This window comes from Phaeoacremonium minimum, assembly GCF_000392275.1.
Source record: "Phaeoacremonium minimum UCRPA7 unplaced genomic scaffold PA7_03_scaffold_413, whole genome shotgun sequence".
Taxonomy (NCBI): domain Eukaryota; kingdom Fungi; phylum Ascomycota; class Sordariomycetes; order Togniniales; family Togniniaceae; genus Phaeoacremonium; species Phaeoacremonium minimum.
In genome coordinates this window covers 385279-407957 of record NW_006921315.1, presented here as the reverse complement: position 1 = coordinate 407957, position 22679 = coordinate 385279, and the positions used below count along the sequence as shown (strand labels likewise).

Below are 22679 nucleotides of genomic sequence, written 5' to 3'. Positions count from 1 at the left end.
ATTCAGAGCCATCATTTGATTTCTTGGTGGCCTGCAATGCCTCATTCAACGCCGACCGAAATCTCTCTACCCTCTTCGTGTTTTCAACGAATCGCTCATTCGCGAGCTGGATGAGCATTTGCATGTAATCGGAAGAGACGGTGCATTGTCTCGTCTCATGAGTCTCTACCCCAATAAGAGACTCAAAGCCGAGTCCCATAGATCTGATCGCAATCATCGGGGTCGCGCTTTCCTGTGCTGTTCCTAGCAAATTCACCGCTCCGCTTTCACGGAATCCTCCTTGTAGGCCACATCGTAGCACGACTTGCGCATGTTCTAGGGAAGCAGTGAGAACATGAAGAATCTGTCCGTCGTGTAAGTGATCTGATTGAAATGTCCCACTGATACCATTTGAATCGTTGGATGCTCGTGTCGAGCAAATCGCGAAAGAGACACGTACCATCGGCTCAAACTTGAAGTGTATCAACCGAGACTCTGCAAGTCTCACTTCCTCAAAGGTCGCGGTATTGTCACCGGAACTCTGCTTCTCAAGTCCCAAAAGCGCCGTTGCAATGTCGCTTCTAGTTTCCCAATCCTTCTCTACTGGATCGTGCGAGACAAAGAGCCATTTGCCACCGCCGCCTTTGCCTCCGGTACCAGCATATTCGATTTCAGTCGGGGAGTCGTCTTTGACATCGGCAGTGTCCGCAGCTCTCTCTGGGGCTTTTCGGCCTTCCAAAAATACACTCACGCGACCCGCACAACTGCTGGTGGTCACGAATCCATCGAGAGCATTGATCTCATCAATGAGATCTCTGATGCCTGCATCTACCGAGCCTTTGGGTGAAGCATCAGTGTAATCTGCATCCGGCACCGCCAACTGGTCCAGGATTTTCTTTTTCCGCTGCGAAAAATGCGGAGGCGGAGCTGGTAGGTTGCGCATGCTGTCTTGACAGGCATAAATTCAAGGTTCTCAGATTCAAGCTAACAATTGAAGTCTTTACTCAAGGTGGTCACGTGCTCCCACTTGCATGTAAGTCGGATCATTACACTTTCCCCCTGATCTATGAATTGCTTGATCTACCATTCCAAGATAATGGAATCCCAGAGGAAGCCGTGCCAAGTGGTATTCCGAGTCTGTTCAAACCTCACAGCGTTCCAACCCTTCTTCAATATAGATGCATCGAAGCCGAACTCGAAATATCGCCACTCCCCCGCCGCCGTTGCCGACCTGTACAACGACGGATCACTCGCCAGCCCTGGGGCGCCGCTCGTCAAGTTTCCAACGACTTGGTCATTGGTCCAGACAGTATCGCTTGCACCAGATGAGTAGCCCGCCAGCGACACGATCAAGGTGGCGTTCTTCACCCCTGCAATAGGCGGATCGTCCTTGACAAGGAATCGAATTGTCCAGTTGCCTTTATAGCCTTGGCCGAAGCACCACTCGGACGTCTTCGAACATCCGGCCGTGTAGGTCAAGTTGGCAGGACACTTGGCCACTAGCGCATGTTGAGGCGTGGCTCCTCCGTACTGGAAGCCGTAACTGTAGCGGTCGAAGTCGCCAACTTGGAAGAGTTTCTTCTTGGTCGAGATTGTCCATTCCAGGGTACCCAACTCAGTAGTCGCATCCTCACTAATGGTGACATCATTCTTCAGGAGAGATGTGCTTACATCCCGGATGCTACTACCGTTCGACCATGCCTGGAAACCGTAGGTCCCGACGCGAACGTTTTTGAGTTCGAAATTCCCACTCTCGTCAGCATAGCCGGTGTAGTAGTATTCACTGCCCATATCTAGTGCCGTCTTATTCGGGCGATTATCGCCAAGGAAGACTGCTGCTTTCGATGCGGGACGCCCATCGGACAGAACTAGCTTGCCCTTGACGCTGCCGCGAGTGTGGTAGGCCTCATCCTCGAACCAGGAATACGGCCACGAGCCAAACTCCTCTGCAGCTCGGGCAGCAGCGTCAGATTTGGATCCGTCATTCTGAAAATCATCAGTAGCAGATTGTGGAGGAGATATCATGTCTTCTTACCAGATACCAAAGCCATGGACCCCACATCTTACCATCTGGGAAGACATCAGACGATGAAACTTGGAAATGCGTGCCGTGAATCATATTGAGCTGTACCGCATCGCCCGTGGACGATTCTCGGTGGACCTGATCCTAGATTAGCCCGACATACTGGGACACTTCAATACAAATCATCTTCTACTTACGAACAGCTCTTGTTTCAGATGATTTCCATTGTAATAATCCTTCCCAGCATTGATATACCAGCTGCCAAACTCACTGCCATATACTCCATAATACGTCTGTGTGCGAATCCAAGTCGTGAAGTCGTACTTAGTGATGTAACCACTCCCGTCTGGCTTCAGCCACGTCTCGTCCTGGACCTTGTTCTGTGGTAGATATTCGGACAATGGCGGCAGCGGTTCGTCGCGTTGGTCTGTCTTGCCATTGGGAAAGGTGGTGTTGTCTAGCCGCCACAAGGTACGGAACTCGCCTAGAGTCGGCAGCGCATGGTTGACAAAGTACTGATACGCACCGGCCAGCCCCTCGAAGATGATCCAGTGGAAGTCGCCCTCTTTGGCGGTGAAGAGCACGTCAATGAAGGACTTGCCGTCGTGAGTACCAGACGATACAATCGATGCTGATGTCCAGTTGAGGTCGGACGCTGCACCGTCTGTTTAAGGCCATTGATTAGCGGCTAGTGCAACTCCTAACATGTAGATGTGGTAACATACTGTAAGAGACATAATGGCCGACAGCATCCCCTACGCAATCATGGTCCTGGTAGAATAGCTTGACGCCATATTGTCTGCCCTGGGTCATGTTCCACAACTCATTGCCAATAACCCACGTCTCATTGTCGACCTGTGTCAAGAATGGTCCGGTGGCACGCTTTGCTGGGAGCGCAGATGCAGCGCTGGCGAGCAAAGTGCTCAATGTGAGGAAACCGAACCTCATTGCGACTTGCTCACTTCCAGTTGCTCGACTTACAACAAGGGTCGACAAGCATCAGTCGTGACATGATCATCGAAGGGGCCCGAAGCTTCTCATATAAAGAATCTCGGTACCGGTAGCTGGAGTAGCAACGAAGCTACCCGGAGCAAATTAACAGCCATGATGCTATAGCTAGCTGGGCAGAGTCGTATCAAGGCACAGCCCTCTCGGCTGCACGGAGCTACAGCTCCTCAATTGAACAATTGGAAAGGAACTCACGGTGGCTTGTGATGACGAATGCCCTGTCCCCAGAATAATACAGATTTCCCCAAGCTACCCCAGCCTTCCCCACCAGGGGCCATGTTTGTCGAAGCGTGATATGTGGAATAAACTCATGGAGAGCTCAAGGTGGAGTTGTTAGCGTGCTGGTGCATTCACCAACTTCGGGGTATTGTAGAGCGGCACACACTCCAACTTCGGTGACCCCGCATCCGAGCATTTCATTCCGTGATATTAGGCGAAATCCAAGAAACCACAGCGACGTCAATTACAGGGGCTAATTAATGATGAGAAGATATGGGAGCGAGATCCGAGAGGGGTTGGAGCTCGCCCCAAGGATCAGATCGCATGGCATGCCGGGTGGCCGTTAGCGCTACAGATATGACTAGAAGCAGACCCAAAAAGCTTGTTTGAACTTATTATGGATTTGTAAGAGCACCGAAAGCCGGTGTAAGCTCTTTAAGATGATTTATTGTTTAGAGCATGAGCCCTGGGGGTATAGAAGGATATGATACATTACAGGTATCGGAAGGCTAGCCCTGTCTGGCATATTAACCACATGTTTTGAAGGGGAAGATGATGAGTAGCTCCTGAATAAAGAAAATCTAGTAAATCCAGGTGCTTTTCACGCTGATGTTGGTGCTGAATTACGCAAAGCCACTGGCCCTTGGAATCTCCTTCGTGTCGGGTTGACGTCTTGCATCTCCATTCCTTGCTGACTGTCCTTGAGAGGTGGCTTCCGCTGATCCCTCCTGATACCGAGTCGTTGGTCTCCCTCCACATATTCCTTCTTGAACCGATAGTATGTTGGCGGCTTTGGCCGACACAGCACGACGATCCAGTTTTTCACCCAGTTGCCCTGCGTGAATGCTCGATAGCGGTCCTTCTTGAGGAATTTATGGGAGTTTAGAAACTCGCGAGTCGTCTCGCCACGAGCCATCAGGAATATATGGTAGCCCATGAGTGCCGCCGGATAGAGAAATGCCAGAACGCCGTAGATGACTAAAAAGAAAGGTACGCGGAAGTGGCTGATAGCATCAGCAAAACTAATGTTCTCCCTACTCTGATACACCAAGATCTGTGCCAGCGAGGCTGCCATGAAGTACAAAGAACCAATCGTTGCCGTGGTAAGGAAGGTGAAGAAATAGCGGTAATTGCGCCGCCCAACGCAATTGTTGATCCACACGCAATGATGGTCGGCTGTCTCAATGCAATTGTCGCAAAGGCGGCAGTGATGAGTGCGAGGCGGCCGCCAGATATTACAGGTTTTGCAATACTTTGTAGGGACTTCCATAGCAGCAGTAGAAGATTCAGCTGACTTAATGAGCGTCCAGTCGGTACTGGGGGGTCCCAACCTGAGGGGATCCTCATTTTCGTCTGGAGGCGGATTCTGGTGTAAATTACGAGGTAAAATCTACCAAACATCAGTCTCTTTCACGGGCAGAATATATAGGCATGATACTTACACCAGGGTCCGATCCAGATGCATGAAGGAATGATGAACAACAAACGAAAAACACATATGCGAAAATAAGGGGGATCGCTGGTGAAATATTCTGCCAGAGCCAAGGCGCAGAGAAGATGAAGAATAAAATCCCAGGCAGAAGGACGGCGAGGCCTGTTGCGATATTGACAGGTCGGTGCCGGGCGTTTTGCAGACGACCACCCAGGCAAAAGACTGTGTTGCCTTCAAAATACTCAAAGTTATTTCCAAGAGTACGTTGAACTGGCTGGTTGACCTTCGCCTTTGCTTGTGGCGCGCTGGGATTCGTCGGCGTCATCTGAGGAGATGAAGCAACAGACTCTAGCTTCTCACCACCAGGCATACTGCGATTTGAGCCATTCTCTCCACCATTGCTCTTACCAGGGAGGAGGAAGCTTGATCTGAACGAGCGTGGTGACTTGATCGGAGTCGGCAAGTTGCCCGAGCTCTTGTAGCTCTTGTCTATATTGAGACTCAGGCCCTTGCTTTCAGCAGTCTTCCTTTGCAGTGGGCGAACACTCTCGGTCAGACTAGCTGTAGGATAATGGCCATGAGTGGGACTGGTATTTGCCGTTATGCGATCAAGGGTTTCTTGCTCGGTCATCTCCGTTCCTCTCGACGGCGGAGGCTGATTCTCGTCATCGCTGAGCGGGCGTGGAGGGACAGGATTTGAAGCGCCGCTTTGTCTTGCAACTGTCGCGCCGGCATCTGGTGCCGAGTCCTCGGCATTTCCTTGCGCACGGCTTTGGGTGGGTGGTCTTGTTCCTCCACGCTGGGCCTGTAATTTCTGCGAACTCATAGGGTGGAAGAAGGCATGCGACGTGAGCGACGGTACATGACTCCTGCTGGTTGAACTGACAGGCCGTCCGGATGTCGAGCCACTGATGCTCGTGGTACCACTGCGCCGTTTGCCAGAGAGTCCTCGCCGAAGTTGGGTCTGGGGCCAAGCACCCCCAGGACCTCTGTTTGAAGACAGACCTGTCCTAGCTGTTCCCGGACGAGAGAGTGCTTCCGAAGGTAACCCACTCTTTCTTTGGTTCGATGTCCCCTTCTTTTGTGAATCGCTTTCTCCGCCATCCTCTGAAGCGATATCTGTCATTCGTGAAGATATGATACTTGGCGGCCCAGCAGCCGAGCGTGGAAATTGAGGGAAACTGTCGTCATCTTCGCCTGGCGAGTTCGGTCGCACGCCATCATCGTTAGAGGCCATCGCGATGCTCGTACACCTAGCAAACACACCCCGGGTCGCAAACGTCTAGAACTGTCTTGGAGAAGTGGAGCCTTGCTATGCTATGACATGCTTTGTCGTAAACCCCAGGCAGCAGTAGGATGCCCCGGTGGTGACAGAATCGAATTCGAGGAGAGAGAATGCAGAATCGGATATCGTCGTTACGAATGGTGCAGTCAACGGTTGCTCCGGTCTGTTCGGTAGTCAGATGGTCGCGCGCGTAGGGACGGAAATTACGGCGCAAGCGTCATGAAATCGCGGCGGTTGCGGGAGGGTATCGAGCTAAGGAGCGTTATCGACGTGTCTCAGTCGGGAGAATCAGATGACGGAAGAGTAAAAGGACGGCGTGGAAAGGGCTGAGACCCTGGATCAGAATGTGAAGAGCGAAGGAGAGGAAGTTGGTGAAGTGAGCAGAAAGAAGCAAGGTAACACAATGTTTTTTGCTTCGTTTCTTTTCCTTGGGATCGATGCTCTGCGCTGTGCAGCACCATGGCTGCAGTTGCGCTGCATGCTGGGCATCCCGTCTGTGCAGCGACCGCTGAGTGGCCAGCACCACCCATGTAAGGGGCTAATTTCTTCTGTGCAGGAGCGATGCATAAGGGTGGGAGATTGTGCACTTGTGAAATTGTTAGTGCCGAACGAGGGCGCTGTCTTTCTGTGGTAACACACTGGCGTAGCGGGCAGTTACAGGGCTGTCACAGCGAACCACAGAAGTGGGAAGGCCCTGAAGACGCACTGCCGGTACCCAGCGGCTGCTACTGCCTCATCAAGATTGTTAGATTAACCTGCCCGATACGGAGAGCCACTGCCGATTGAAGTAGGAGCGATGGTAACGGTGGCCCCTGCGCTTTGCCAGCCGTGGGCTCAGACGCACTCTGTGGTCTGGCCTCTTGGCAGTGGTGTGCCATCAAATTGATGCCTCATTCGGAGCTCTTTCTAGCCTGAGGCATCAAGCGTCAGGTGACATAACCACCTTGAAGCATTGACCAATCAACGCAGAGTTGTTGCCGAAAGGTTCCTAAGCTCGAAATCATACGACCTCATAGTTACCCGAGCCTACAACATCACGAACTCTCCAAGCTTCCGCAACTCGACCTCCAGAACTCCCGCCGCCATAATAACTTCCACAATGGCGTCCATCATTGCCCGCCGAGCTTTCTCTACCTCTGCCCGCCGGCTCGCGACCAATGAGCAGGCCCTGAAGTCCGAGACCAAGCGAAACCCGGAATTGATGGTGCGTTGTATACAAGCTTCGAAGCTTGCCTCGGACAAATGGCAGCGATGCCAATTGCACTTGTCTGGGCCCCCAAATCATACTTGGATACTGACGGAGTGGACAACAGATTCTAGGAGCTGTCATGGTCGCTGCTCTGGGCGGTGCTGGTTTCTACTTCGGTATTCTACAATCGTCATCCCCTTCCTTTAATCCCTTGCTAATGGAACGATAGGCCGCACCCCGACCTCGTCCACATCCGAGCAGAAGGTTCCCCAAGCTGGTATGCCTTGGGAGACCGGTGCTACCGAGGGCAAGTATCGCTACTACCCCGGTGGTGACGCCCGTGCCGAGCCCAAGGATGCCCCGAGCGCCGTCAACGTCGTGGTTGTCCCCGATGTCAACCTCCCGAAGGTACGTACAGATATTCAGCCATATGACATCAAACTTGCCATGGCATCTTGCAAATCAATTGGGTCATGTGGAAATGAGGAATATATCGCTAACATCCCACAGAGCCTGCACGACAAGTACAACAAGTGGGGCAAGGATGGCTACTAAACAACTGCATAAGACTAGTGGTGGAAGACACAGCATTGAACGCAGCAGAGATGTGTAGATAGACCGATCGGCTTGATCATTGGACAGATTCCTCAATATCGACAAGCCATGTATGAGTTTCTCAAGAAACGGGTTTCGATCTATTGATTCTAAGTGAACCTTTGCACGGCATTGAGCAAGATCCCCAAGGAACCAGAACAGATTCTATGCTTTATTTGGGTTGTGACATTCTTATCAAGGCACTCTTTTTCAAACGTCTTGGTATGGTTGTCACTACATGGTGATCAAGTTTGGTCTTCAACACTAAGAATATTGGTATAAATTGGGACTATCAAGTGAGATTCCATGGCCCCGCGTGTGCTTGTGGCACACCTGGCTCTTGGGATCTCAGACCCTAATAGCTACAAGTACGAGATTACTTGGAGTGCGGCACATGATAGACAGATGAGTTCTTGCCAGTGACAGTCTGGCTAACCCCTTCTATCAAAACGAAATCTTGCTTCCCTTTATTTGGGTTCTAGACAGCTATGTCTGTCGGCTGCTTCTATCAAATGAGATTTTCATCCCCTGTAGGGAAGCATATTACTCAGATTAGAGAGGGGAATATTTGGATCGGTTGGCTTGTCAAAATGTGTGAAGGTTCAATGAAGCAAAGAGATGATTCCGAAGTCCTGCTATTGAGCAAAAATTGTCCTTCGTGGTGACTGCTATTGACAGTCTACTGCTTACTCCCTGTCAATAAAGGTGTGTCACGACGTCACTGCATAAACATTTGATCCCTTAGGTACCCACGAGTAGGTCGCGTCACAGGCTAGTTGTTGATGTAAAGCATTTGAGTCTGTAAAGCTGCTTTCGCGCTTTTCCTACGCGTCACCTTCCCAGCGCCCTTCAATTTTGGGAGATCATTGTACAACCCTGCAGTTCCTTACCCATCTTTCCCTTGTCCCATTTCGTCGACTGCCAAAACAAACTCTCCAAGGATAACTGCCGCAAGCACGGGTGAATATCGCGGAGTTCACACAGCATCTTATCCCATGGATTGAAGGATCAAGATGACGACTCTCGAAAAGTCATCCCTTAGGGCCACTGGCCTCGAGAAGGGTATGTTTATCACATATTTCACAATCCTTTCCGATATTTCCTTCTCCATGCATTCCGACGAGTCTCCAATAGCTGAGCTAACACTGAGTTGTAGGAACAGAAGCTCCTTTACAAAAGCTTCCACCCGAAATCACTAGCATGTTCTTTCTACACATGGACCTTCCAACTTTCCATACTGCGATTCTAGTATGTCGTCAACTATACGCAGCGTTCAAGTGCCAGGAGGGCCAAATTCTAGTGAACTTCTTCAACGCGATGGTCCCCATGGGTGTCCAAGATCATGCGTTGTTTGCACATGAATGTCCACTTGTCCCATTGTTGAATTTCGACGCTGTCAAAGAATTCATTGACAAGTACTTGATCAGAGGAGAGATACGTTTGGGGTACACGAATGGTGAGATCATCTCAATGATCAAGGTCGCCAAAGCCGTGAAGACTCTCACACAGGCATTCGTGGACTTTTGCGCTTATGCAAACTCGGATCTTCATGCCCTTCTCATTCAATCCCAAGGACTGACTTTGTCTGAACGAGATCGAATCTATCGAGCATTCTACTCTTTCGAGATTTTCCGCCGCCTGCTTCAGCCATTATCTGACATGGAGAGCCCCTCGGATGCTCTGACAGAATATGTGGAAGAAGTCGGCGAGGCATTTATGGATCAGTTTTCTCCTTACGAGAATGTTCAGCTAGCTTGTATCCACGACTTCCTCGAGCGCTATGTCTTGCCATGTAAGTCAATGTCGCTTTAGAGGAAACATCAAGACGAACCAAAGATCTTTTGATGGCTAATATACCATAGATTTCAAAGACATGGCAAGCCATGATGTCGAGTGGGGCCAAGCCTGTGTTCCATGGGGTTTGGAAGTCCGGAACAAGAGAGTCCAGATGATTCTTAGCTTGGGTCTTGAGAGGATTGTGCAGTTTGTCGAGGCAAAATCCCACAAGGAGAGAGCACTCACCGTGCCAGAGCCGCCACAAGAACACCGGTACTTCATCCAGAAGGCCCTAGATCTGAGAACAGTTTCGCAGCACGCACAGCAACCTAATCACTATAAAATCCCGGACTTCTTCAAGGAGACCGACAATGGACCCCTGAACGCAATGGCCTGGTCTCAGATGTACGGCCCATACCCAAAGCTCCCAATATATAACGCCAACGATCATGATAAACGCCGATGGGGATATCTCATGTGGGATATGTTCCGCATCCGTGGCCTCCGCCTCATCGATTCGACTCTCAGGTACTATCCGGCAGTACGGCCTGACCAAGCTCAGACCGAGGATCAACCGCAAGAGGAGATGGAGAAATCGTGGACCGAGCGGGCCCGATTGTACGAGCGTGGAGCTAGAGGTTGGTGGGACGTGGACAACGAGTCTCACCTCATGTACGAGGAACCGTAAATGGAATATGGCCACGATCAACGAGTCGGCAGGAGAGCTTGGCTTTGTGGTGAACCACGATGTTCGTGACTATGGTGGAGTACATTGGAACGCGGCGAGAGGGTGTACGCTTCGGCGTGATCTTTTCGAGAATGGTCCCCCGACACGCAAGACTTTGTTTCATGTTCAGAGCTTCTTCAACACTGAATTTCTTGTAATAATAGGGTAGTCTAAGGATATTGAGTCAATTCCTCTAATGCCTGATCCGGTTGTGAGGCTGCGGCCGTTATTCGCATCTGATCCGAGCGATTCCTTGATCCAGTCGGCGGCAGCACCACGCGATCGCTTCAGCCACGACAAGTCTCGTTCCCATCAATGTCACTATATCTAATCGCAAGTGCCCGCGTACTGACTCGAGCCTCCCAATGAACCATTCCCAACGCCAAACAAATGCAAACCATCTCGTCAAGATGCAATTTCCCGACGCTAGGTCACGTATGTCTTGCAGCTGCCTGGGCAAACTGCTCCTGCTGCAATCGCTCCAACTCCTCGAGTGATAGGCCGCTTTCCTGGAACTTGTTTGCTTTCTTCTCTCGGCCCTGCAGAAACATTAGTCGTCAAGGTCCGACATAAGACACCACGCCGGCGCCGACGCACCTTCTGAACTTCCTTGTGCTCCGCAGCCGCGTCAAGAACAGCCGGCACGTAGTCTGCAAAGCCCAGCTGTTCCAGAGCTTTCGTGATGTGATCACAGGCAATCGTCTTCTTGGCCTCCTTCTCCGAGATCTCGTTTGCCTCGGAAGACACTAACGTGATGAACTCCACACAGCACTCGATGAGGAGATCGCGGGCTTCTTTGGCGAAGGCAACACCACTAGCCGGGGGTAGAATCTCGGTTACGATCTTCTGGACAGTTGCTGCAACTGCTGTCAGTATACTGGATGGTGGGAAACAGGATGGCGCAAGGCGGGCTCAAAGCAGCTGGGACGGACTACACACCTTTTGGTAGAGACAGATCGTCATTGCCTAGTAAAGCCGATTAGTCTTTATTCTCAAAACGTGATATCTGCTCTCAGTACGAAGAAGGCTATCCATGGTGGCCCAATAACGATCCTGGTTGGAGAGATGAGCCGAGTGGTACGCCATGACTGCTGTGTCTATGATCCGTAACTGTACGGTGATCAAAAAGTCTCGTCGTGATATACCGAAGAGTCGAGGGAAAGGAAATCAATAGACAAGCGCGTATTGACGAGATGTGAGTCCTAGAAACGGCCGATTTGTAGCACTCTGTCTTTAAGGGAAAGAGGTCCAAATTGGCTCCATTAAGTGATAGTCCTCACGACTCACGAGAATGCAGGTACACTGCAACTTCGCCGTTTGGCTTTTGCAAAACTTCTACCACAGTCATATGTATGACTGGGCACAGCATCGTGACAAAATCCATGAATAACACGACATAAATGACTTGAAATGCACTTACCGCCGAATTCGTGATCAGACATGATGATGCGTGTGTATCAAGTCTACTGTTTGGTGGGGTAAATTTGAACTGGAATATGCTGTTTCTTCACCCTGGATAAGTACGACGGATCGCTGCTTCGTGGCGTCGTGTGTCGAGGTTGCACACTCGTAGTTCAATGTGAGTCTATTTGCAAATGCAGCATTGAGCTGAGCCAACGGGAGCCTTTGTTCGGGGGCGTCGAGCGGCTCTTTAATACTGAAAACGAAACGCTGTTCGTCGTGGAAAGGCGGCGCCAGGCTGTCGCAAATTGTGGCTGGCAGCCTAGCCACCGCTAGCTACCTGGCTAGCTGCTGCTGGCAATTTCTCAACCTTATCAGCAGTACCTGAGTGTGGCTAGTGAGGAGCTTGCGCCCCATACAAAAGTTGCCCAAAAAATTCCACCAGCATTTTTTCTCGTCCTTCAACATATCGCAGACAAAATGCAGAGCTACCTAGGAGCCCGCATCGAAGCCAGCATGGAAGCTTCCACGCCCTGAGACTACCTGTAGCATCTCTATGATTCTTACAATGATCAAAGGTATGGTCTATCTATTTTGCTTGATCTTGCTCTATCATTCTACTCTCACAAGATGAGTTTTCATTGTCGCCCCAGGCATACTTACCCATGGTGATTGACACGTCTTTCCAAACGGACATCTCTGATATCTTTCCTACATTATGAGCTCCTAGCTGGATCACGGATTTACTGGGAACGCGAACTAACTGGAATGCCAGGTATGTCCGTCAGCACATCATCGAGTCCCTCGCGACCCAACCCGATACTCCTCGCAATGATGCTCGAATATTACGTACTATCAAATACCGATCATTTATGACGAACCATTTCCATATTCCTGAGCGACCATTGGCTGTCGAGACGCTGCTGTCATCAGCTACAACACGATGCTGACCGCTGATCACCATAGGCATGCGGTGTGACGCGAGTAAATGCGCAAGCGAGGCATTGCTAGGTAGAGGTTGGTACTGGATTGTTTCTTTTTCGTTGCGACATGCTGGCCGATGATTATAAAATTATATTCCATGCTAATACTGAATTACACATGTGGATAAAATATAAATGCTTTTCATCTTTCGAATGAGGCCATTTCCATTGTCTTATCTGTTCAACAGTCTTTGACATTGCACAATTGCTAATACTCCTCTCAGTAGGTACCTCACCACGCTCACTCTCGAAACGCAGCTAGCTCCGGCGCGGTCCAGCTTCAAGATTGTTAGTGTGGTCTTGACGGACTGCAGTAATTCGACATACCTGAGGAATTTCCCGCTCAGATCCTGCGAGGCATCTATCACCAGCTTTGCCATGACATGGCCGGGGCCCTCTGGCTTGTTGAGCTTCCCTTGCTCGAATGATGTGACGAAGGTTCCCCGCTCAGCCTCGGCCATGACGCCTTTTCCTTGATCGCGGATTTCTTTCTGCATTGCTGTGTCGGTGCGACCAGGGTTTACGGTTACCGTTGTTATGCTTGGTTCCTCTACGGCAATATGTTGTGCAAGCGAGTTCATCGCGGCCTTTGAAGAGCCGTAGGGTCCCCAGGAGACATACGGATGCTGGGCGGCTCCAGATGAGGTGAAGACAATCCGTCCGTTTGTCTCCCGTAGCAATGGAATTGCTTCCTTGACCTATGACCTAGTAAGTATTCAAACGTCTTCCAAGCTGGAAGGTACTATACCAATGCGATTGCACTGAAGAAGTTGGCGTCAAACAACTTCCTCCACTCCTCTGCTGTCGAGTCTGCAACACGTTTCATAGGGCTTAGTACGCCATGATTAATGACAATGCCATCAAGCTGTCCAAATGATTTCAGTGCGAGATCCGTTACTTTGGGGGCGTTCTGTGAAGCTTTTAGTCCTGCCCTTAACATTTCTCTTTGCATACAAACCTCAAAATCTGTCAGGTCTGCGGCAAGGTACTCGACCTGCGAGGGGTACTGCGCTTTCAAGGCCTCAAGCTCACTTTGCGTCCGTGATACGAGCACGACCTTGTGTGAGGCACGAAGTAGGTATTGCGAGACGGCAAGGCCGATTCCCCGCCCTGCTCCCGTTACGATGAACACCTTGGAAGCCATCTTTGACAAGGCTAGGAGACGTTCCGAGCGAATCAAAAACCAACAGTGAGACGACAAAGCTTAAAGTTCCTTCGGCAAGTCTCGTATCGCACGCACACACACACACAGACTGGGGAAAATCTGTGTCTACGGTCGATCCACCAGCCAAATTCTGCCAGATGAGCGAGTGGGGCGGGCACAACCGCACATGCCCAATGTGGGGCATCTGAGTGCATCTAGACCGACGCACGTCATATTTTCATGATACGACCTTGATAAGCACCCATATTTAGGGAGACGATGAGCTCAGCACGACCTGACATCTTGTGAACTTTTACACATTTTGATACTGAAGACTACCGGCAGCTAGATATCTTTCGTTTATCGGAGCATGTCAACGACCGTCATTCTGGGCGCCGGGATCATAGGCTTGTCTACAGCCTATTACCTCTCCGAACACCAGCCTCCGTCGACAGTTCACCTTGTCGAGCCGTCCAAGGAGCTCTTCGCGTCGGCGTCGGGATATGCAGGCGGTTTCCTGGCCAGGGACTGGTTTGGGCCCTCGGTGGCGGCGCTCGGGGCCTTGAGCTTCGCGCAGCATCGCCAACTCGCTGAGACCCACGGAGGTGCCGGGAAGTGGGGATATTCAAAAAGCACGTCTTTGAGTTATAAAAGTTCTACTTCTCGTCGTAGCACGAGAAAAGGTGACGATTGGCTGCGTCGCGGGGGCAGCAGGGCTGATGCAGTTGCTTCTGTTGACGACAGCTCCGGACCCGCCCCTGCTTGGTTACGAAGACACCAAGGTGACGAGGTTGAGCTCATCAGTGAAGATGGAGGTACAGCTCAGGTGTAAGTGAAGAAACGGCATGTACAGCCTGCTGCCCATTGGTCCTAACGTGTGACAGTGACCCCTTAATGCTCTGTCGTTTTCTGCTTCAGGAGTGTCTTGATAGAGGGGTTCACTTACACCACCCTGCAGCAGCACTTTCGACCATGGTTGATGTCCGTAATGAGCTCTCGAGTGTCAGGATAGCGGAGTTGGATTCATCTACCGAGACAGATATCCCTTGCACAAGGGTCATCATCACAGCTGGTGCATGGTCGGGGCAAGTGTTTGAGACGTTGTTCCCTCACTCGGAGCTTAAACTTCCTGTCTCAAGTATTGCCGGGCACTCCCTAGTGCTTAAGTCTCCGCGGTGGTCGAAGGAGGTGGAAGAGCGAGGCTGCCATGCCATCTTTACGACCAGCCGCCCAGGTTTTTCGCCGGAGATATTCTCTAGGATGGACGGCACCATCTATCTTGCTGGGCTCAATTCACCAGAGATGCCTCTACCCAAATTGCCTTTAGATCGGCAGATAGTGCCAGAGTCAATCGTAGAATTAAGGGAGTTTGCCAAGAAGTTGTTGGGTGCTGACGCAGACGAAGACGACTTGGAGGTTGAAAGGGAAGGTCTGTGTTTCCGCCCCGTCACAGAGAGCGGCACACCAATCATCACGAGAATTGACGACAGCCACCTGGGCGTAGGCGTGAGCACACGACCGGGGGCCGATGGAGGCGTCTACTGTGCAGCAGGTCACGGGCCTTGGGGTATCAGCTTATCGCTCGGCACTGGGATGGTTCTCGCAGAGATGGTTCAAGGACGCCGGCTCAGTGCTGATGTCGAGTCCTTGGCACTCTTCGATATATGAAGGATTGGAGATCGTCTGCACCTGCAACGATGGTGCCAGGTACTAGGCCCGTAGTCTCTGCAACCTTCGATCTACTATGGCTACAAATTCACGATCAGTCCCTCCCGATGTGTGCGCTAAGAAATGCAGCATCAGACCCTTAAGTGGTCTAAAAACGGTGTGGATGCTACCGAATTAGACCGCTAATGCCGCAAGACGCCTGTATTTGGAAGCCGGCGGTGGACGATGGTACAGTAATTATCCCTGAGCAATATCTTGGCAGATCCAATATTCGCCGTCTTGAGTATTCAACAGCAAGCGAGGCCTATTTCCATTCATCTGTTCTGCAGTTCGTTAGACGAGCCGTTCCGGAACCAGGGGCCCCGCCTACGCGCCGCCGAGAAAGAATTCCAAGAAACAGAGACAATAGTCTGTCGCTGTCACCATCACATTCACATCTTTCAGGCACTCTAGCCGAGATAGAATACTTATGCGCCAAGTTCACCAGTCCAATATCAACTCTCTTCCTGGGCACTTTGAAGCAGCGGCTGGTCCGGGATACCGGGGTCGCGCTGCTGAGTGCGAAAGATCCAGCAGGGTCTTTGATGTGATTGTGCCGCGCACGAGCTGGTGTCTGCCGAGAGATGCTTTCTGTCTCCGCAATACGCGCGCGCACACACAAGCTTTTACACGCAACCCAGAAACGGATGTCCTACTTGTAGATCGAGTCTTATTCTAGCCCATTATTGCCGCTTTCCGGACCTCACCTCATCTCTAAGCATCGAGAGCACCATCATGCCATGACCACAGTATCTTAAGACCCACGCACGAGCCATGGTGCCTGAGGTAACGTGTGTCCCTTTTCAATGCTCCTTTGGTTCAGCAGATTATCAAATACAGTCCAGCCACCTTTGGGAGACAGCGCATTAGAGAGGGAAAAAGGCCTACTGTATGCAAGGCCATGCGCACCCTAGGAGGAGTAGGAGGAGGGATACAGGGGTATGGCGAATCAGATGGCTCGTGTTACCGCCCGTCCTGCATTCCGAGACCACCCAAAGCCACCCATCCCACAACGGCTCAAGCCAATTGCTCAATCGCCGGACCTTTCCACAAACCACCTCATCACCGTGACCAGTGCGAGCACTGCATCTCGCCAACGCTATTCGACCGCCCTCTTGAGGGTCCCCCCGACTCTAGCCCATCCACGCCCCTACTCAGTGAGTGGGCTAGGCGCGTGTGATGGTCTTTCTCGTCTCTTTTCGAGCGTTGGGCAAACAATCTTGCAAGGATCCGGCTTCCGAAAGGTGGGGTTGCAGCTCTCCCTCCCAGAGGCGATCACCAAGTGGCCCGGCCTGCGAATCATGGCTGGAAGAAGAGGTCATGAACGATGGATTGCTGCCAGGTCCCCCAGCCATGGCCCTGTACTTTGCAGCATGCACTTCTGCCAGAACGCCAGGATTCTGGCCATTGGCCCCATTGTCCCATGCCTCTCAGTGGACAAAGTGGACAATCACAAATTGCCCGTCATATCACGGCTGAGGCCACTCGCTCGACCGTCCAACAGACAACGCAAGCGCACAGGCTTCTTCGGCAAGCCGTCCGTCAGCTCAGGTCTCTATTCTGTACAGTATCAAATCCTTCGCGACCCGCTCCACACAAGCAAGTCTTCTTGTGTCTTTGCCTCTCAGCGTACCAACTGAAGGTGTATATCCTCCCCTGTACTCTCAACTTGTCTGTATTTTGTCATCCTTTTACCTTGCCAGTTGCTCTTCTCTTTGCAATCATAGCAGTCCCTCCATCTGTTGTCCACTGTGGTTCCCGTGTGATTCGGGGCTTTTCTTCTGCAGCGATAACAGCACGTTTCTTGCCAACGCCTCCTGCATCTAGCTGCAGGTGATAACGTCTGCCGGCTCGCCTTTCCTGCACACCGATATACCTCCCTCTCACTGGGCACCCACTGCGAGTGCTGCACGCACTGCAGAAACCGGTCCATAGGCGCCTGCTCGTGTTGCTCATATGCCCTGTGTGACACATGCAGCAGCGGGGAAGACCAGAACATCGACCAGCCAATATTAAAGTGCGGTCAGCCGCTGGGTCTTGGTTCCCTTCACATCCCCCACCCCCCCGAGCTTCCATCGAGCTAAGCATTGCTGCTCGTTGATTGACTGGCCGTCTGTGAGGTCGCAAAACCTCGTTGCTGACCTCGAGAGCAATCTCGCATCCCTCAACCTGCACTTCAACACTATTGTTAAAGAGAAGAACGGCGGCTGGCGCCTACGACCGTGAGAGAGTCGCATCCAACCGGCGCATCTTCTCTAGATCCTTCAGCCTCTGACAACAGAGAAGAAGCAAGAAGCAATCACATCAATTGAGAGCAGGGGGTCAATCCTCTAGTACATCCCATATATACAAACCGGCAGCCCCCACCCTGAGCTCTCGACTTCTTCCTCTCTAGTTATTGCTCCTGACATTTTGACGACCGTTTCCTTACTATTCGTTCTCTATTGCTTTAACTAATCAGAGGAGTCTGGCATTCCTCCGTCTCGGCGTCGCCTTCCTGTTCCTTTCTCAAGGTGCCTCTCATTCTCGTACACATACGTCACGTAAGGAAGTGGCACTACCTCATATCGGCATTTCGAATCATATAGACTCTCTAGCACGGCGAAACTGCGTGGGTAGCACGGCGGCCTAACGGACTACTCCAGCGGAAGATATTGATGTCGACTTTCACGTCGGCTCACTGCGCATAGTCGCTTCAACGACCACAAAGGATTGGACAGCTGGACTGTTGTATCAAGCAAGGCGCAATGGCTACTCAAGCACGAACCGCGGCCATAGGATTGGCAAAAGACTCGCCCGGCAGCCCCGTCGAGCTAGTCAAGCGTATAGCTATCACACTTACACCCACAAGTCCACCAGGCTTGGTACAGGCAGCTACTGTGGATCCGTGGTCGAAATCGGGAAAGTATGGTCGTGGATTCACCTACTTTGCACTGGCATTGATGGGAGTGGTGGTCTTCATGCGGATATGGCATTTCTGGCAGGACAAAATCCGGCAAGCGATCTACAAGCAAGAGGTGGAGGAGCACTACAACAATCTCTACAGCCTGGAGCCTGAATGGGCGCAGACGGCGATGCAGACGGGTCAGACATCGAACCGACACTTCTTCCCGGAAGAGGAGAAGGCGGAGACGGCGTTTCGACCAAAGGCACACGGCTCTTCAATAGGCTTTGTTAATGATACATTGGCACTCTTCCGATGGATATTCTACCGTCCGATTCCCGATATCAGATGGCGAAAACACAGATTCACCTTCTCTTCGCTGGCGGTGCTAACCACTGTCTTCGTTACGCTAGCATTTGTTGCTCTATACTGCTTCCTCCAGCAGCCGTTGTACTGGCAGAGCATCCAGTATGGATCTCCACCAGTGGCTATTAGGTCGGGCATGATCGCGGTGGCTATGACGCCTTGGATCATTGCTCTGAGCACGAAAGCGAACATTCTCACCATGATCACTGGTGTAGGTCCGGAGCGACTCAACGTCTTCCATCGGTGGGCAGGCTACCTTTGCCTATTTCTTGCTTTGGTCCACACAATCCCATTCTACGTTCAGCCGGTATGGGATGATGGCGGGATGCAGATTTTCCAGAATCTCTTCCCTCAAGGCAGTGGTGTCATTTACGGCACAGGAATTGCCTGCCTTGTTCCTCTCTGCTGGCTCTGCGTTGCCTCGCTGCCTATTGTACGTCGGATGGCGTACGAAGTCTTTGTGATGCTGCACGTGCCAGTGGGGTATGTCTACGTTGGGCTTCTCTTCTGGCATACGAAGAACTACCTCATGTCATGGAGCTATCTCTACGCTACCATTGCGATTGTGGTATTTTGCTACATCGTACGATTGTTCAAACTGAATTGGGCGAAACCGGGGCGAATGGCTTTCATGGTGGGAGATGAGGCCGCGATCAACATCATGACCGAGAATTGTATAAAGGTCACCATCCCGACACAGATGCGGTGGAGCCCAGGGCAATATGTCTATCTGCGTATGCCTGGCATCTCACTCTTCGAGAACCACCCTTTCACTATCTCGTCCCTTTGCAGCGAAGACTTCCCGTCCGAGTATGGCGAGCAGTACAGAGACTGCGTTCTCGTGTTCAGACCGTATGGGGGCTTTACTAGAAAGGTACTCGAGACAGCTATCGAAAAGGGACCTTTCCACACTTATCGAGCATTTCTGGACGGCCCATACGGCGGTATGCGCCGCGACCTTGCAGCCTTCGACACCTGCATCCTGATTGCAGGTGGCAGCGGCATCACATCTCTGATGTCGCAGCTCTTGAATTTAATCAAGCGTATGCGAGATGGCAAGGCGATCACTAAGAAGATTGTGGTCGTCTGGGCCCTGAAGCGCCTCGAAGCGATGGATTGGTTCCGCGAGGAGCTCCGTATCTGCCGCGAGTCTGCACCGCCGGAGAGTGTGACATGCAAGTTCTTCGTGACTGCCGCAGTCCGCCAGTCGCACATCGCTGGTGCTGGGGCTCTTGGCCAGCGTGCTCCGCGTCCGCTATCCAACATGTTCCACGACAAGCTAGACGGCTTCGTGGCTAACATTGCCTCGAAACGCAACTCGGCGTTGATCACGGACGTTGCGCAGGGCGATCCTGAGCGAGAGCGAGAGTTGCGTGAGGAGGATCAGGATAGGATCACAGCTCTTCCGCAACAGAAATATCTACAGCCACACAACATCCCTCCACCGCCACCTAACCCACCTAAGGACAGGCAATCACATACAGAGGACTCTCTACGCAGGCTGGAAGGTCGAGACCAGAACGCTGATTCCAAAGACGCATTGGAGTTCCCGCCGGATAAGAAGCGGGAATTCCACTTCCCACCACTCCAGCCACGTACTTCCCTTGCACCACACTTCAACTATGCGCCAAACTCACCCAATAAGAACCGCTTCAGCCAGCACCTGACGCCGCCAACCGGCCAAGGCAACGACAGCAAAGCGCCGTCCACCGACCTCCGCCCGCCCGACGTCCCCGAGCTCGCACACCTACGCACCGATGTGGGCGGCGCAGCACAGCAACCCCGACCAACGAGCACCTTCGGCCCGCCGAGCGGGTTCGAGTTCGGGTTCCCCGAGACGCCGACCGAGTTCCAGAAGACGCTGATGCGGTTCGCCTTCCCGGTGCCGCACCAGATCGACGGCGGGTGGAGCGTCGAGTACGGGCGCCCGGACCTGGGCTACATGCTCAAGGAGTGGGCGACGGGCGGCTCGGACGGACGCGGCATCCTGGGGCGGCGGACGGCCGTCTTCGTGTGCGGCCCGCCCAGCATGCGTGTCGGCGTCGCGAACACGGTGGCGCGCCTGCAGGCGGAGATCTGGGGCGATGAGATGCTCGAGGAGATCTTCTTGCATACGGAGAACTACGCTCTATGAAAAGATTTGGCGAGGAGATGGAGCTGTACATTATTATCACAACTACTACCTACTATAACACAACCCGCGTATCATATTACGAAAGCTGGGAGACTGCCACACTGGCAAGGAGGACAGTGGAAGGGAAAGACACCCAACATGCGAGCGAGCGTGCAAAATTTTGGCTTGGAACATCAATGGATTTACAAGGAGTTGTATTTTGGATTGAGATACCAGGATCCGGGTTGGGCACCTACCTCTCCGCGACGATGAACGATATCATCATTTGGTCCGTTGTCATGACTTGAGCGATACGTACATATATAATTAATGCTGAGATCTACAAGATTCCTTTCCTTGCTTGTGATGTGACATGCTAGGAGTTCTGGCGATCCATAAGGACATGCGTTGTTACTGATCTAGGTGGATGTGTCGGGTGGCTGTGTATAGAATGATCTTCTATGGACTCCGGAGGAGTCCGAGTGCCACTAAGATTTCACTGCAATTTTAGTCGTTCCCATGAGCGCAGACCCAAGTATTGCCCATGCAATCCTTGGCGGCGGTCGAAAGTCAAGGCACAAGGGTCGCTGTGCTCTAGCGACGAATGCTGTATCACATAGCGTGCTTGACATCGTTTTACAGGCTCGTCGCTGTTACTTACTCATGAAGTAATCATAGACAATCTTTCAAAACCGAGTCTTTTATTGGTTAAAGCTATGTTGAGAAGTGAAGTGTCACCTCAGTCACAAGTTCTATACAATTTGATACCTCAAGAGGAGCCACCTCGAAAATCAGTTCACGATAACATGCTTTCAGAAACCCAACTTGGGAAGAAACGGCATCTCTTCGCTGTCGTTAAAAAAGCAAGCAGTCATGATTGACGTCCTATCGCAATCAAGTATTCAAAGGCTTGCCACCTAGTATTTCGGTCATCATCACGCACCCAAGAGACATACTGTAACGTGAATCATTCACTGCGATTTTAGTCCCTCAAGAGACGTTTGGGTTCGCGAACTACGTCCATTGGACCGTCGAAATATTCCTAGGGAAACTTGAGCCTAGCATGTGTTGTGGCGTTCCGGTACGCCTCACTCTCAACTTTCCCAAAATTTCACTGCACTTGTTGTCCCTAACGAAGAGTCTCGGTCTCGAAACTATGCTCCTGTGGTAAACGGGACTTTGCGAAACTCCCGTCAAGATCTTTCTTGGTAGCAAATGTACAGCTTGAAGCCTTATTACGATCATGTTGACTACAGAATCCGATGATGGCCCTCAATCATCCCGGAATATGATTGCTTTAGCTGCTATGACTGTATCGGCCTGAACAAAATTGTGAAGTCAAGCGGATGTGTCATGGGTCATTGAATATTGTCGATATTTCAAAGAGCATCATTGAAGGTTTCTTGATAAGAAGTCGGCCTCTCGATGAGGTGCTCCTTGACTTGTTCGGTTCGAAGAGATTCTGGAGATAGAGATCAGAGTCGATTTTACAGCCCCTCTCTAAGAGGTATTTACAGCACCGGCATTCAGAGCATCATCTTCATCTCTCAGATGTCTTTTCTGCCAATGGTATGTGCGGTGGATATTGAGGCAATCTGGAAGGAGGTTCATTTTTTAAGACCTTGGACTAATGGTCAGATACTGAACCTTAGTCTTCGCTGCAATTATAGCTCACCCTAAGAGCTTCAGCTATAGAGCTTCAGCTAGTCATTTGGCCAGTCATACGTGCCTTTCACTTAGCCGCGCACAACGGGATGCATAGTTTTACTTAAGCGACATGGTGTACTCTAGTGACTGGACAAACATTGCCCTTACTTGACAATGCCCACTGCTGCAGACTTCAACATTG

The 22679-nt window shown here is 51.5% G+C and overlaps 5 protein-coding genes across 5 annotated transcripts; 3 read left to right on the top strand and 2 right to left on the bottom strand.

Annotated features, from left to right (window-relative positions):
• Positions 1-315: 315 nt before the first annotated feature.
• UCRPA7_5459 (putative rhamnogalacturonate lyase protein) lies at positions 316-2950 on the bottom strand (the record flags this gene model as incomplete). The annotated part of the gene is made up of 6 exons (XM_007918006.1): positions 316-363; positions 440-923; positions 1064-1965; positions 2015-2140; positions 2200-2666; positions 2728-2950. The coding sequence occupies 6 exons, from the start codon at positions 2948-2950 to the stop codon at positions 316-318; spliced, it is 2250 nt and encodes a 749-aa protein (XP_007916197.1).
• Positions 2951-7045: 4095 nt separating this feature from the next.
• Positions 7046-7690, top strand: UCRPA7_5458 (hypothetical protein; the record flags this gene model as incomplete). The annotated part of the gene is made up of 4 exons (XM_007918005.1): positions 7046-7150; positions 7260-7311; positions 7365-7543; positions 7646-7690. 4 exons carry the CDS (start codon positions 7046-7048, stop codon positions 7688-7690), a joined length of 381 nt encoding a protein of 126 aa, XP_007916196.1.
• Positions 7691-9388: 1698 nt separating this feature from the next.
• Positions 9389-10193, top strand: UCRPA7_5457 (putative major facilitator superfamily transporter multidrug resistance protein; the record flags this gene model as incomplete). Its single annotated transcript, XM_007918004.1, has 2 exons — positions 9389-9521; positions 9592-10193. The coding sequence occupies 2 exons, from the start codon at positions 9389-9391 to the stop codon at positions 10191-10193; spliced, it is 735 nt and encodes a 244-aa protein (XP_007916195.1).
• A 470-nt stretch (positions 10194-10663) lies between these two features.
• Positions 10664-11674, bottom strand: UCRPA7_5456 (putative negative cofactor 2 complex subunit beta protein; the record flags this gene model as incomplete). Its single annotated transcript, XM_007918003.1, has 4 exons — positions 10664-10771; positions 10830-11089; positions 11172-11198; positions 11653-11674. The coding sequence occupies 4 exons, from the start codon at positions 11672-11674 to the stop codon at positions 10664-10666; spliced, it is 417 nt and encodes a 138-aa protein (XP_007916194.1).
• Positions 11675-18214: 6540 nt separating this feature from the next.
• On the top strand, positions 18215-20851 carry UCRPA7_5455 (putative ferric reductase transmembrane component 7 protein; the record flags this gene model as incomplete). The annotated part of the gene is made up of 1 exon (XM_007918002.1): positions 18215-20851. The coding sequence occupies one exon, from the start codon at positions 18215-18217 to the stop codon at positions 20849-20851; it is 2637 nt and encodes an 878-aa protein (XP_007916193.1).
• Positions 20852-22679: the final 1828 nt, after the last annotated feature.